Here is a 14,319-nt window from a genome sequence, read left to right as displayed (position 1 = left end):
TCAAATTTGGTTATCCGTCCTCTTTTATGCAAATGTGATGTGACAGCGGAAGCTGGGAGCAGTCAAGCAGGCCGATCACTCACAACAGGAGCTGGAACCATACAGCTGAGAGGCCGGGATTCAGTGGACTGAGGGCTGATGGAGAAGTGACAGGAGAAGCACCAGAAATCTTGGGCACTCATTTAAAACTTCTCTGTGAGGACCTCCAAAACCTAAATTATAATCTTTAACATGGTACCATGACACGTCACCAAACAAAATTGGCAGCAATGAGTATCAGTTGGGTGTAGGTTTAATTAAACCTAATGCATTTGCTCTTCATTAGGAAGTACCAAAAAGCTGTCTTTGAATTAACTGGGTTATGCTATCTAAGAGAGAGTGTGATTTATTCTGGAAAGGTGTTTAAGGGAGGGAGTAGTAAGGAAGAGAAAGGAAAGAACAGAAGGCGCACAGAAAAATAAAGAAAAACTTGCTAGCCGAAGAGTTATTAGCCTATAACTCCTGAAACAATACACCTTACTGCTTAACTCATTCCCACCACGTGCAAACAAATGGTTCAGCAATGGAAAGAAGTGGTCTATAAATCTTATGGTACTCCACAGGATACAATTATTAAAATGACTGATTAAGCTGGAAAGGATACTTGCAGCTTGAACCTAAAAATATCTGTTTGCAAGTCCCACTGAATCTTGTTAAATAGTATAGGTTTTACCATGAAAAGGAAACGTAAGTTGAGCATAGCTCCACTTAAAAAAGCAGTTTCAACAGCCACTGTCTCACCTGTTTTTGTCCATGTAGGTTCTGTGACCCCCATTAGCATAACCTTTGGGGGCTATCAAGGGGGAACCCCTCCTCCCTTATTCACCAGAGGAAAAGTGGTTTAGATCCACCACACTGAGATTATGAAATGCAAATCCCGAATATGTTTACTCAGTGCAATGGTACCTAAATGTACTTAGGATGGTACCCCTCACTCAATGTCTTGAAAAGGTTATTCCAAAGCTATCCTCCAAGTTTCCACAAATGACTAAAAATTAGAACAGCTGAACACCTACTTAATTAAATCCTTTAAACGGCTTTTCATCTTTCAGAGAGTCCAGGGAGCAATTCCAAAGAACCCAAATTAATATACTTTTAAGATTTTCTAAAAATTGGGCAAATTGATTGGCAACAACAATTCATCAAGTTGCCTTCAGTCCTGGCTGACATTCCAACTAATTGCATTTATAACAGTTTCTGAAGTCTTTCTTACCTTCTATACCTGACCAAAAGCTACTGATGACAATTGGAGCAAAAGCTGCTATTCAAAAAGATACCAGCCTTTGGTATTTTGATACTCCTTTGAAAGAAACAGAATATGGAAAGAAACCCATTGGTTTCACTGGAGTCTAAAGTTGTGACAAAAATAAACTGGAATCTTAAAGACTAAGTTAAGATAAAATACACAGCTTTTGAGGAAAATATTTATTATTAAATGTAAAAAGACATTTTAAAGAATGTATGTATAGACGTTGGCCATTTCTGGAGACCACTTAAGCAATATAACAAGTCAGCAATACAACAAAGATTTTTAAAAACCACAGCGTTTGTATGTGCAGATGGAATTCTTCTTAAACAGTTAGAATTGAAGATTTTCAAAATAAGACCCAAGGCAAAAAGCTTTCCCATTACTAGGAGGAGGATTTCTTGGCAACAACTGCATCCCATCCCTTTTCAAAGGACCTCCAAATGGATTTTAGCTTCACAAATGTTCTGAGAGATGAAGATTAACTCCAGATCATCCAGTGATTCTAGAAGCACATTACAAGGCATGCATGGGGCTGCAAAAGGAAAGGATAAGAAGGCAATACTTCTTCCACAAGTGGCGCTCAAGTGGTCCTTTGGATTCAATCCATTGCAATTGCTTAAAAAGGTACATACCTATACCAGCCATTATAAATACACAGCTAAAATGTTGTTCTGCTGCTCAGATAAGATGGAATATAAATTAACACCAAAATATTTTTAATATACTTACATTGCAAATTTTAAGATTAGTTAATTTTTTTAAATTTTAGATGCTAGAATAGAGTCAAGCTGCTGTGTGAATTAAGATTAGCAAACCTGTGCTGTATTCTTAGATCATTATTAAGAATTAATTTAAAACACATGACAATCAAGGATGAACTTCAGGAAGCTTCACTGCAAGATAAAAGGGCATTTCTGCTTTCTAGAGCTGAGCTTACCCAAAGATTCTTACAGATTTATCTTTTCCTCAGCATGAACGGTTATTTAAAGTTATGTGATAGGACAAGCAAAGTTGTGGGGCAATTTTTATCAATGTTCTTATATGGTTATGTTCCGTCTTTCGTGCTTGCTTGCTTGGTAAATCAAATGCTATCTGCTCCCTTCAAGCTGGAGAAATGGCTCTTCCTCTGATAATTAAAATGAATAAAAACAGCTGCTTACAATAAACTTTATTGTAATTTTTTGCTAGACGAGTGCTGTATCGGTGGTATTAGTTGTGTCAATAGTGTTATAGCGACACCTACAGATGGAAGATCAGTAATACCAATTTAATAAAGAAATGACAACATTTTTCTACCAAGAGAAGCTATTATAAAGATATACAACATATTATCTTTTTATGTTTTACTTTTATTATTTTTATTTTGTAAGCTGCCTTGGGCTTTCCTGGAGGGACAGCCTAAAAATGTTTAATAAATGAATACTGTATCCTAATTTACGTAAACAACCAAAAACCGTAATATTGATTGTGTAAACTCACCTATTCATTTTGTGAAAAATGGGAGATTTTTGAAAAGTAGCAAATACGCAATCGACCATATTGTTCTAAATTGTTTCTTCAAGTTTATCAAGCAGCTACAATTCTGTTAAGAGTACAGAGAAAAGAAATTTTAGTTCTTAAAAATGGGTTACTTACTTATAGCTGTTATACTTTGAGTAGTCACCTGTGTATTTGCAGATGAACTTTGCACCTGCACAGAAATATTATTTGAGAAGTTATAGAGCTAGCTTTTTGATGCAAAAACTTGCATTTAATTGTTGTCTTCTTGGATGGTATCAATGCTTCAATGCCTATGGCACAGAAATCCATCTTCAAGCACTGCCAAAGTTGTGGGGATAATTTCCCATTGTCAGATGGGTCCTACTGCTGTCCCTTTTGCTGACAAGAGCATCACAGGTGGAAGTCTGTATTCATTGCTAAAAATTCATTAAGCAGGTGCAATCATAACCACCCTCCCATCTGCACATAAAAATTAGCTCTAAGAGACAAAGGGATCTGCTGCAGCCTAGTGGTTAAATGGTTGAGTTGCAAATTGGCACTCTGTTGGTTTGAATCCCACTACTGCCATGACCTGGCAGGTGGCCTTGGGTAAGCCACTGCTCTCAGCCTCAGCTCCCCAGCTGTATTGTAGGGATAATACCCTGACTTTTTCACCGCTCTGAGTTGGGCACTAATCTGTATTGAAAAATAAAAAAAACTTTCAAAAAAAATTAATCTGTCTAGAAGAGCAATATATAAGCTCAGTTATTAAAGGATTTTACCAGAGGCACTCACCGTGGCAGACAAAAGGTAATTATATAGCATTTTTTTCAATATTTAGAAAAATGGGGGGGGGGGAGACCCTACTTCTGGGAGGCTAAGGATCTCACAAGAAGGTTCCTAATCAGTAAAGTTGGACAAAAGAGTAGGAAAACATGCACAGTCTAAATTGCATCACTGAGGGGAGGGTTTTTTTTGTGTCTTAAAGCTAGGTTCTACACGTTTCTGATATGTAGCTCTCCACACATGCAAAGCCTACCAGCATGATGCACGGAGACCACAAAGTAACTTGAGTTATCAGCACATTTTCCTGACAGAGTCAGATTTCCATTCAGTATCCGAAAGACTTCTGTGACTGCGCAACTGACCACCAAGGCTTATCAGCTGCTTTCTTTTCACCTTCTCCTTCTCCCATCTTGAAAGAGAAAACTGAATCTACCATTGCCCATAATACTAAAAGTTGTTAATCTAACTAATCAGTGTAAGAGTGTAAATTATCAACAAAGTATTCTCTGATGGTGACAAAATTTGAGGGAAGAAATGTTGCAGGCTGTGTTGTAAGCAAAAAAACAAAACCGTTCATAAAATCTTGTATATCACATAGCTAAAAATATACATACGCCTTGTAATTAGAAGAATGTTGCAACTGATTAATGCAGCATGTAGACCTAGTTGAAGTAGTAGCCACAACTGATTGAAAAAAACGGAGAAGATGCAGGCTCATTTCATTCATCAATGGAAAAGTTCAAGAACTACGGCCATGCCACTGATAATGTCTGTAAGAGGAACCACATGTGCCGGACAGGGATGTTTAGGAAGCAGCTCCCAAACCATTCTGCTAAATTGGGCCTAATTTACCATTTCCACACCACAAGGCTGATACAAAGCTGTGGTAACTTCATGAGGACACAACAAAAAGAAAATATGCTTGGATTTCTTTAGTTTGGTAACTACTTGTTGCCTCTTAAAAAATGATACAACTACCAATGCCTACTGGAATTTGATTTAATGTATGAATTTTATATTAAATTATATGAATAAAATATTCCATTATCCAAAAAATGTAAAAATAGTTTGCTGCTATATCCATTACACAGGGAATTCCCATTATTTTCTTTCCTGTATCTTGCACCACCTTCCCATACCTGCCATGCCAGGTTTCAATGTGTTGAATGCAAATCATTCTCTGAAAAAAAGAAAAACTGGCTGCTTACCTGCACTGGGTATCTTCAAGTGGTTATCTATGCATATGGGTTCTACACTCACAAAGAAGTAGCTGTGGACTATCCTAGACCTCTGGCTAAAGAACTAGAATTCAAATTCCCTCTCTTGAGCTTCTCCATGCCTGACCTGAAAGGGCAAGTGCCTTTCCAATCAATTCCTTCTGGTTGACACTAGAGATGGACATAAACTGAAATATGAACCAAAATTTGTCACGAACCTAGCCGGTTTGTGGTTCACAAACCAGCAGTTCGTCAAAGCCCATTTCTGCCGAACTGGGAAGAACTTTAGGCTGGTTCATTTTCGGCTCACCACTGCAGACAGCCTGGCGCCGATTAATCAGTTTCCTAGGCAACCGGATATGAGCTTTCTGCAGCAGAGGTGTGCACCCAGCCGCTTTTCAGCTGATGGAAGGGGGATCCCCCATGAGCTGAAAAAAATGCCCGCGTTTGAAAGGAGCAGCAGTTCTCTTGCATGCAAGAAAAGTGTTGCTGCTTTCAAATTCCGGCTGGAACTTTAAAGTGTTTCAGTATCTGTTCAGCTTCCCATGTTTGCAGAAGTTTGCTTATTCCCTGCTGGCTTTAAAAGCCAGGAAAGGGCTAAATGAGCAGTCACACAGTACACTCCCCACTGTTGTTGCTCTCCTCTTGACTATGAGGAGCTCCTAGTGGCAACTAGACATGGGCACAAGCCGGGGAAAAATGAACAGGGAGGTTCGTACAGTTTCACGAACCATGAACTTTCATGAACTTGCCCCGGTTCCTGAATCGGTTCGTGTGGTTCATGAAAACGTCACTTCCGGGGCAGCAGAAGGTCTGCAGAATAGGGGTGTGAGCTTCTGGTTTCCCCCTTTAGATGCCAGCCACTTTTCAGCTGATGGGAAGGGAATCCCCATCAGCTGAAAAAAAAAGCTGCCAGCTGTTCTACTTCCCATGTTTGCAAAAGTTTGCTTATTCCCTGCTGGCTTTAAAAGCCAGGAAACGGCTAAGTGGCTGGTTTTCCCTTCCTCCTCTGGGGTATGCACACACTCTCTCTCCTTTTTTCCCCCAAAGGCAAGAAAGTATAGCAATGTTGTAACATTGTAGGATTGCAACATTGTAACATTACTGCACTTTCCTCCTGGCTTTAAAAGCCAGGAAAGGATTAAATAGCTGCTTTTCCCTCCCTCCAAGGCATGTTTCAGGCTTTGCAAGGGGGGAGGGGAACCAAGTGTTTTGCACAGCCCTTTGGAAACAAAGTGGCAGGGAAGCTGATGCCCCCCAAATCTGGAACTGTCACACTGGATGCCAAAAGAGAGAACTTTACAAGAATGAGGGGACTACTCAGAAGGAAACCGAAATGGATACTCGATAATCCCTCAAGGGTGCTTTTAAGCTATTTAAAACCAGACTCATCAAGTCCCTCATGGAATGCATACCTCAGGTTAGGAAACGTACCACCAAGTCTAAAAGAATGCCTGCATGGTTAATGATCCAAGGACCCTCCCCTCCAAAAAAACTTTTAAAAGCAACAAGGTTTTGTTTAAAAAGTAGGTGGTTTACCCAAATGGAACAAACAGAAAGGCGCCTAGGCTCTGACGAAAGAAAAGCAAGTTGACAGTGAGACTAGCAAAATGTGTGAGAAGTGGATTGCTAAAAATCTGCTTGAGTAGGATGGGGAAACGGCACACAACAAGTAATTTAATTTTGTTATTCACTGATAGTCGATATAGTGGTGGCCTCTAGCATAGATGGCTTTAAAGGATAATTGGACAAATTCATGTAGGATTAGCCCATCAATGACTACTAGATATGGTGACTACAGGGAATCTCCATATTCAAAGGTAGTAAACTGAGCGAACTGGCAACATCAAGAGTAGGGCTGGGTCAATATGCTCTGTTTGTTGGCTCTCCAAAGCAATTGAATGGCTATTGTGTAAAAGAGGATGCTGGACTAAATGGACCACTGATCTGGTCCCACAAGGCTCTTCTTACTTCCAGACCATAATGCACACTGTTCTCAAGATACTGATACAAGCATATCGATATTTCAGAAACACTGAACTAAATTATACAATTATTCTGAGGAAGATTGTAGGAACAGCTAACCTTTTTCTAATGTGGTCTTGAAAAAGAAAACTTCTGTGATATTTAAAGAAGACTGTTTTAAGACACAATGTTAAAAAGACAATGTTTAAAGACAGCCACAGAACGCAGTTTCTTTTTATCTCTGAATTTTGGCAAAAATCTGTTACCCTATAACTAAAAAAAAAAAAAATGAAAATCCAGAGTTCTAAAACAAAGTAAGAGAAAGACAAATGAACACTGCTGTTTTTTGCTTTCATGTCCACATTTTCTTTTCCTTTCAAATTAGAAGTGATTGGTTGGCACTTCATTCATTGTTTTCATTTATTCTCCCATTGGGCAGAAAAGTCTTGCTTTTGCTGAGGAGTCATCATTCGCATAACTCCAAACTAGTGATCAATCTGGGTAATGCTTAAATTTATTGGAAACTTGAGATGAATGTCTCCATTCCTTAATTCATTTCATACAAACATCAAGAATGTAAAAAATATTTCCTATGGCTAATGTAGAAAAAACAGGAAAGTTTTTTGTACTGTGAAAGGACAGCATTTGGAGCAGCAAGTTAAAAAGGAAGGACGGGACTGCAACCATCTGGATATTACAGGAAGTGAATACATGACAAAACAAAACAGAACCATCTCAGAAGATCAATGCACAGCTGCGGAACCTCTCCCTGTAGTATTAACTATTTCCCTCTGACATGCTCTGTTGCTTCTACGTTCTTTACACATGCACCTTCTTCAGCAGTTATATGTATGAAGGGCAGACAAAGATAACAGAACTTATTGTAGAGAATTCAAGCTTGCTAAAAGGCATCCTAATCAGTATAACCAACTACATTTTTTTTCAGAAAAAATGGCAAGGAGAGAATGTTGTGTTAGCAAAACGCAAGTACCTAACAATCACAAGCTCTTGCTGACATTCGAAACAGTGTAGATTGAACTTTTAAGTTACAGGTTTTAAATGAGGCCTTTGTAAAAGTGTGTATATTTTGCATACAGACACATAAACAGTCATACATTAGATCTGAGAAGCCCAAGAGAAAAGGAAATTCTGAATAGAAGCAGAGAAGTACAAGAAAATTAGTTTGGTTCTTAGTTATGTAGACGGAGTGCCCTCTAGCCTCCAAAAGAAAAAGTGTACACATGGAATTATAAGCCCTAAAATGTTTTTGCTTCATTCTCAGATGTGGCTGAAAAGTCTTGCTTTAGTTGTAAGAAAAAAAGGAAGGGTTTTTTTTCCTTACCAATGCAAGCAGACGCAAAACTGGGAACCCTCAACATCAGAGGTTCCAGCATCCTACAGAAATATGTTAACAAGTGACAAAGTGTTCCATCAGGTATAACCCTAGAGGCAAAGTTCATTTAAAACAATCACATGGACCAAGTGTCAGATTCACCCACACAAATGTTACTGTTCAAGAACACTACAGCTGGTTCAAAATTTGAAATTGCTAATCATGTTCACATCTGATTTGTTCATAAGTTTTGAAAAAGAAGCTCTTCCTGATTTAAAACGATTTCCCAACATCAAGGAACAAATACATATATAAATATATATATATAAAGCTGGAAGTATCCAGCTTTAGTAAGTGAAGAAAAACAGGTGCTGCAAATCAGATATATTGCGGCACTGCTGCTTATTCCGGAGATGTAGTATCCATCCATCCATCCATCCATCCATCCATCCATCCATCCATCCATCCATCCATCCATCCATCCATCCATCCATCCACATATTTCATCACCGAAATAAGCAGCAGTGCCACAATTTATCTGATTTGAAGCACCTGTTTTTCTTCACTTACTAAAGTTGGACACTTCCAGTGCCTTTTACATAGCAATAGGCTTAGAAATAAAGGGGAGGCCTTTTCATCTTAGCTACGGTTAACTGAAAGCTAATTATCAGCCCAAAATATCCCTACTGTTATGCTACCTTTTCTTCAAGGAGTATAGAGTTCACCCTTCCCTTATTATTCTCCTATAACTTGCATTTCTCAAATAACAGAATTTTATCAAAGCTCAGGAAATTTATTCTGCAAACACTTGTTTAGAAGCATAGGAATTTGCTTGTAGTTAACTCATTCTACTCATTTTCAGTATGTAAAGTTTACATTAACAAGTAAAGTGCAAGTGTCAAATTTGCATGTCCCCTTCTCCCAAAACATGTTCCAATTGTCTTAAAGGTTACTTTTTTAATTTCTCCCTTCAAAAAAGGTCAAACACATGGGGGGGGGGGAGAGAATGACCACCATGCTGACAAATTGATCAACTACAAAGTCTGGGAAAAACAAGTAACAAACACAGAAAATTATTAGAGGGGGTGAAAAACTAGCAGTATATTCAGAATAGGCAATTCACATAAAATAAATTTACAGAAATGCAAACAATAGGAAATATTAGCACAAAGATTTCAAAAAAATGGCTTCAGAGGACAATTTTAAATAAAGGAATTGTGCCAGGAATAGAACATACATAGGATATGTTGTAACTTGAAACATGATGTAGCATAAGAAACACAAAGCCTCTGTTGATGCTCTCTGGTTATGTATTCTATTTAGGCACAACCCTAGAGAAACTTTGTCCCTTGCTTTTGATATTTACAATAATGCAGCCATTTAAAAGTGACAAAAGCAAGAGCTATAGCCAAAAGTAGGCAACACACGGCCCTGCAACACCTGTGAATAGCCTATCGGCTTTCAGTCGGGAAATGTGGGCTCCTAATTCTTCCTGCATGGCAGACTAACTTGCCTGTGTAAGATGGTAAATTTGCATGGCTTTACATAATCAGACGCCAACATTCTTTTCTAAGTTCAAAATCTGTTTCCAGCCCAAGATTTTAAAGAGGGATGAGTCGTGACGATATAATCATTTTGAGCCAGATGTACAAAAGCTTTTGTCCATCACAGGCTACAACTCCCAGAAAGGAGATTAGATTCAACCCACAACTCACTCTCTGAATTACACTATGCCCATGCCAAAGAGGCAAGTTTGCAATGGCCCTCTCGTTCCATAAACATGTTGCTTGGACCCAAAAATAGAGTACATATAATACCATCACAGGAACCACCACTTTAATTTTAACTGACTTGGAGGACATTCAAGAACTTTTCAAAAATGAAACTTTTTATTCCGGTCTCTCCAGAAAGACTGCTTGATATTTAGTAGTCTAAGTTTAATATAGAAAGAAAAAATACCTTTGGTCATCCCGCTTTCAAGTGGCAAAGCACTATGCAGAACTCCAATAATATTTTTCATTTTTGCAGCAGTTTTTGAAGTGTCATTTTGCAGTGAAAGGTGATCCAGTTATTGGATGATATAAGTAGGAGCCACATAGTAAACTTCCATAGCCACAAGAAGTCTTTCCACTTTTCCATCGTTGCTTAGAGATCAAAGTCTGGTAAAATCTTTATGGCGACGGGTTTTCTGAGGGATAGAAAGACAATATGGCAAATCTATGTTGCTATTTTAATGAGATGGTTCAACAAAGAAAATCCTGTGCTATTGCCTCATTTGTGCCATAGTTCTTGCCAAAGTAATTCAGCTAAAATTGGGCCAGAAGACAATTATATATGGGGTGAATTCAGATGATTACATACCAAGTAGCAACTCACGGCAGTATGTGGAGAACCACTCAGTAAATCAGTCACCTCTAGAGAATGGAGAAAGGGATCAGGAGAATTTGGCCACACTTCCCGCCTTTCCAAATTTTTGAACATGGATGGGGGTGCAAAAAAATTACCTTCACCACTTGGCTTGATGCAAACGACAGTTGGCGTCTTACAGGATTCATATTATAGAAGTCATCACTCCATAAATGGTACTTTCCTACTGTTCCGTGGTAACAGTATAAAATGTGGGCTATTACTTGCCACATGCCACATTGTTTTAAGGTCATAGATCATAAGCCCTATAAAAACAAGGCATCAGGAGAAAATCTTATTTGGAAATTTGAACTTCAGTCTCCACTATATGATACTCTAAATGCAAACATTTTCCAATGAAGTATGTACCAATATACCTTCCAAACAGCCTACAGCATCAAAACTAAAGAATAACAACAGAGAGGGGCATAAATTGACAGCTGTGCTGGGAACTTACAAGCTTCCTGATTTATTTCCTATCCACTTCCTTTAAATAAAAGAATAAGGTACTGTGAAAACAATTGCTCAGCAGGTGATTATATATAAAGAATTATACGCATAGTTCATAAGTATATGAGCAGCAACCAATCCTATATTTAACTGCTCTAATGAATCTAGATTCATTTAGAGTCCGACAGCAGCTGGAACAAATAGCTCTCTCTTGGATCCGAGGCCTTGCAGACATAAAGTAGAATGGTACTTTTATATAGTTTTAAAGACACAAACTTACACGCAAGAATGTCCCCTCCCCTCCCACTCTAAAGAGGGAGAACCACAGCTAACACTACAGAATCAGTCCCTGTAGGAAAAGAAAATGCAAACTGAGAGCATAATTCACGAGGACGCTGCATGGCTCCACCTCCCCGACAAATGTTAAAATTATGGAAAAGATGTATACAGAGTTACAAAAAGATAGATACATTAAAATATTTTGTAAAAATGGAGCTGCATGAAAGTTGGAATCAACTGCCTCTGGGCTCTCCTCACTAGGATAGGCTCCATCCCAAGGCTTTCCATCTCAGCATTTCTAAAGTGGCCTGCCTAATTTCTGCATGTGCCTGGTTTTCCCGGTTCTCACTGCTGCCCTTCTTCCCTTACGCCTATTAGACAGCAGGCCATTTGGGCAGCGCCCTCTCTAGCTTCTTTCTTGGTACATTTGATTGGAAAGAAATTAATACTTACCAGTTTCTCCACTCATTTTGCTATACTTCTTTAACCCACTGGGGCTTTGTCAGGTAGTGAAGCAAATCATCTTCAGTTGGCCAAATCCAAGAGGGGTGGTGTCATTCTTGAAGCAACAGCTCTCATTGAAACAGCCTTGTTTGGAAGTTAGGTAGCTTAACGAGTGTTTCAGCACATAGTACATATGCAATGTGAGCATATGGCTTCATTTTTTAACGTTTTATTGTTTATGAAAAGTGATAGTGATTCAGCTCTTTTTCTGAATATGGGGGGGTGGGGGGGTCACCACTTGGAATGGTCTCATTCTTTTTAAATTTTTTTTTCTCCATTATCATGGGCCATAGTAGCACTTCGTTATTGCTTTTTTTCTTTCTTTTTTTTTTTGGAAGACCATTCCAATTTTTATTTTTTTAAACATCTTAAAGTGATAAGGAGAGATATATGCAAAGCAGTCGTACACAGTATCATTAAAACTTATACGTAAAATACGTACACAAATCCAACAAAAGGCCAGTACATAGTAAAGCCTAAGCATACTACTATGCAATCTTATGAATACATAACTTTAGAGAGACTTCAGTTTAGTACTGTTATCTATCATTTCTGAAAACATTCACAAAGATCTTAAATGCAAGTTTTCATTCCAGACTTGGAATAAAACAAAAGAAAATCTATGATATAACAACTCTTGGTCATTTTGTTGAGTGACCAATTTTTTTAAATTACAAAGAACCCAAAGAATTCTGTAATGTTTCAGTAGAAGTAATAAAAACATTGCATATGTTCCTAATATGATGTCTTTAGCAATCATTTACCGAAATGTAAATGTGAACATCAATCACTCAATATACAGGATCAGCTGCTTATGACTTATCTGAGAATCCAACTTCATCAGTTTTACCCAAACTCCTCGTAGTACAAATATGCAAAAGTACATTAGGAAATGCTAATGCAACATGGGTACAGTCCTAGCATCAATCAGCTGAATCATCTTCTCCATGAACGAGATTCATTGTCATCGTCATCTTCGTCATCGTCTTGAAGCAGTGAGTCGTCGACCAAAGACTCCTCCTGAAACTATACAAAAAAATGCCCAGTAAGAGCATGTGACTGTGAAGCAGAAAACACAAACCCCACTAAAATAAGAGAGGTTGCATTTCGGCTCTTGAAAACTGTGTGTAAACTGCTACTGCAATTTGCAAGAATGGAAGACATGAGAACCAGGAAAAATCGAAATACTAATATTGCCTACCAACAATATTTATTTCATTCTCTAAAAACAACAAAAGGAAGCAGACCAAGAGATATATATTTGGGGTGGTAATTCAATTATTTCTTTCAACCTGTCATGGTGCCATAAATTTGAAAAACCTATTAAACACCTATTTAATACTTAAATAACATAAGGACCAAATTAAACACAAAATGTCTCTCATGGGCCAGAATGTATGTATCAAGATAAAAGACATCCTATGATACTGACAAGTCCTCCTCCAGCCAAGAGTTGGAAGTTGTATCTTTTGTGCTCTGCAAACTCATAGTAGGAAGGCAATCAAATGTATCTCATTTTTGTCTCTGTCCTGACTGTTGCAAAATCATTATTGCCATTTTCTGAACAGCTTGTATCTTGTTGCAGACTTTCAGAACAAATATTATCCTAGAAATCTCTTTGAGTATCGATTTCTAAAAGCCCCTTCTTCTTCAGGAGCAAGAACCGACTGATTAATATCAATTTTCTACCCATCTTCCTTCAGCTTTCTGAATAGGGAGGACAGAACCTGAGTAAATAAGCAAACAGACCTCCTGAGTTGTACTATAACAAAGTATTCCTAATCACAAATAGTAACTCCAAGAATTTCTTTAAATAAAAGGTAACTGTTCAGCAATTAACACTCTCCTACTACTTCAATGCTAGAGATAATCAATTCTGGGTGGGAAGTTACAAAAGTAATTTTCATAAATGAAATATGCATTTACTAGGAGGTGCTTACACAAAGGTCAAAGCTAGAGACCATAAATAACAGAAAATGTCCTGACACTAGAACAGCAACTCTGACAAAATTTATGGTGAAAGCAATGGAGGTTCTCACTCATAATTTACTCTACAGCTGATACATCTAGGACCTGGTGATTACAAATATTCTATTTCAATACTTCTGGGTGATTATGCTAGAAGCAGTAGTGAACTTTTTCTCTTAGGAAAAGCTGACATTTAAAGAAATGTAAAATGCTTGAGGGAACTTTGATTGGAAATCCATAAATCAATAAAAGAAGAGGGGACTAGTTCAGTAACAGAAGAAGAAAATGAAAATTAATGTAACCTGGCTAGAAAGTCCAACACAAGTTAAGGTGGGAAACAGGATAAAAGTATTGAGAAACTTTTTAAAAACCATCAGTGACTAAAGAAAGGATTTTGAAAATATTGGTCTATCTTGTGTTAAAATTGTGTTTAAAATTAAGATGACAAGTTCAGAGAAATTTAAGGATTCCTTAATGTTGCCACATATTAAACATACAAAAGCAAGGGTCAGCTCAAAGATGACCACGGCAAGTGTTACACCTGAAATGTAAAGAAGATTAAAAACCCACAAATAAGTGTACAGCAAGATCTACACATCAGCTGAAGGCTTGAAGACCAACCTGTGAGTTGGCTGTTTTCAAGA

At 37.9% G+C, this 14,319-nt stretch overlaps 1 protein-coding gene and 1 long non-coding RNA gene across 3 annotated transcripts in view; both read right to left on the bottom strand.

Moving 5' to 3' along the window:
• Positions 1 to 1,462: 1,462 nt before the first annotated feature.
• Positions 1,463 to 10,876, bottom strand: LOC129325741 (uncharacterized). Its single transcript, XR_008596669.1, has 3 exons — positions 10,573 to 10,876; positions 10,028 to 10,256; positions 1,463 to 2,870 (listed from the first exon to the last, which is right to left on the bottom strand). It is a non-coding gene; the product is annotated as an uncharacterized LOC129325741 (long non-coding RNA).
• A 1,048-nt stretch (positions 10,877 to 11,924) lies between these two features.
• RBM26 (RNA binding motif protein 26) overlaps positions 11,925 to 14,319 on the bottom strand; it is a 57,732-nt gene continuing 55,337 nt past the window's right edge. For both annotated transcript variants that reach the window (XM_054973605.1, XM_054973606.1), the window contains one exon: positions 11,925 to 12,733. In XM_054973605.1, the coding sequence (XP_054829580.1) occupies positions 12,644 to 12,733 (90 nt within the window). In that variant the 3' untranslated portion in view covers positions 11,925 to 12,643. The remainder of the gene's footprint in view (positions 12,734 to 14,319) is intronic.

The sequence above is a fragment of the Eublepharis macularius genome, chromosome 3 (assembly GCF_028583425.1).
Source record: "Eublepharis macularius isolate TG4126 chromosome 3, MPM_Emac_v1.0, whole genome shotgun sequence".
Taxonomy (NCBI): Eukaryota; Metazoa; Chordata; class Lepidosauria; order Squamata; family Eublepharidae; genus Eublepharis; species Eublepharis macularius.
This window is presented reverse-complemented; position numbering and strand designations above follow the sequence as displayed.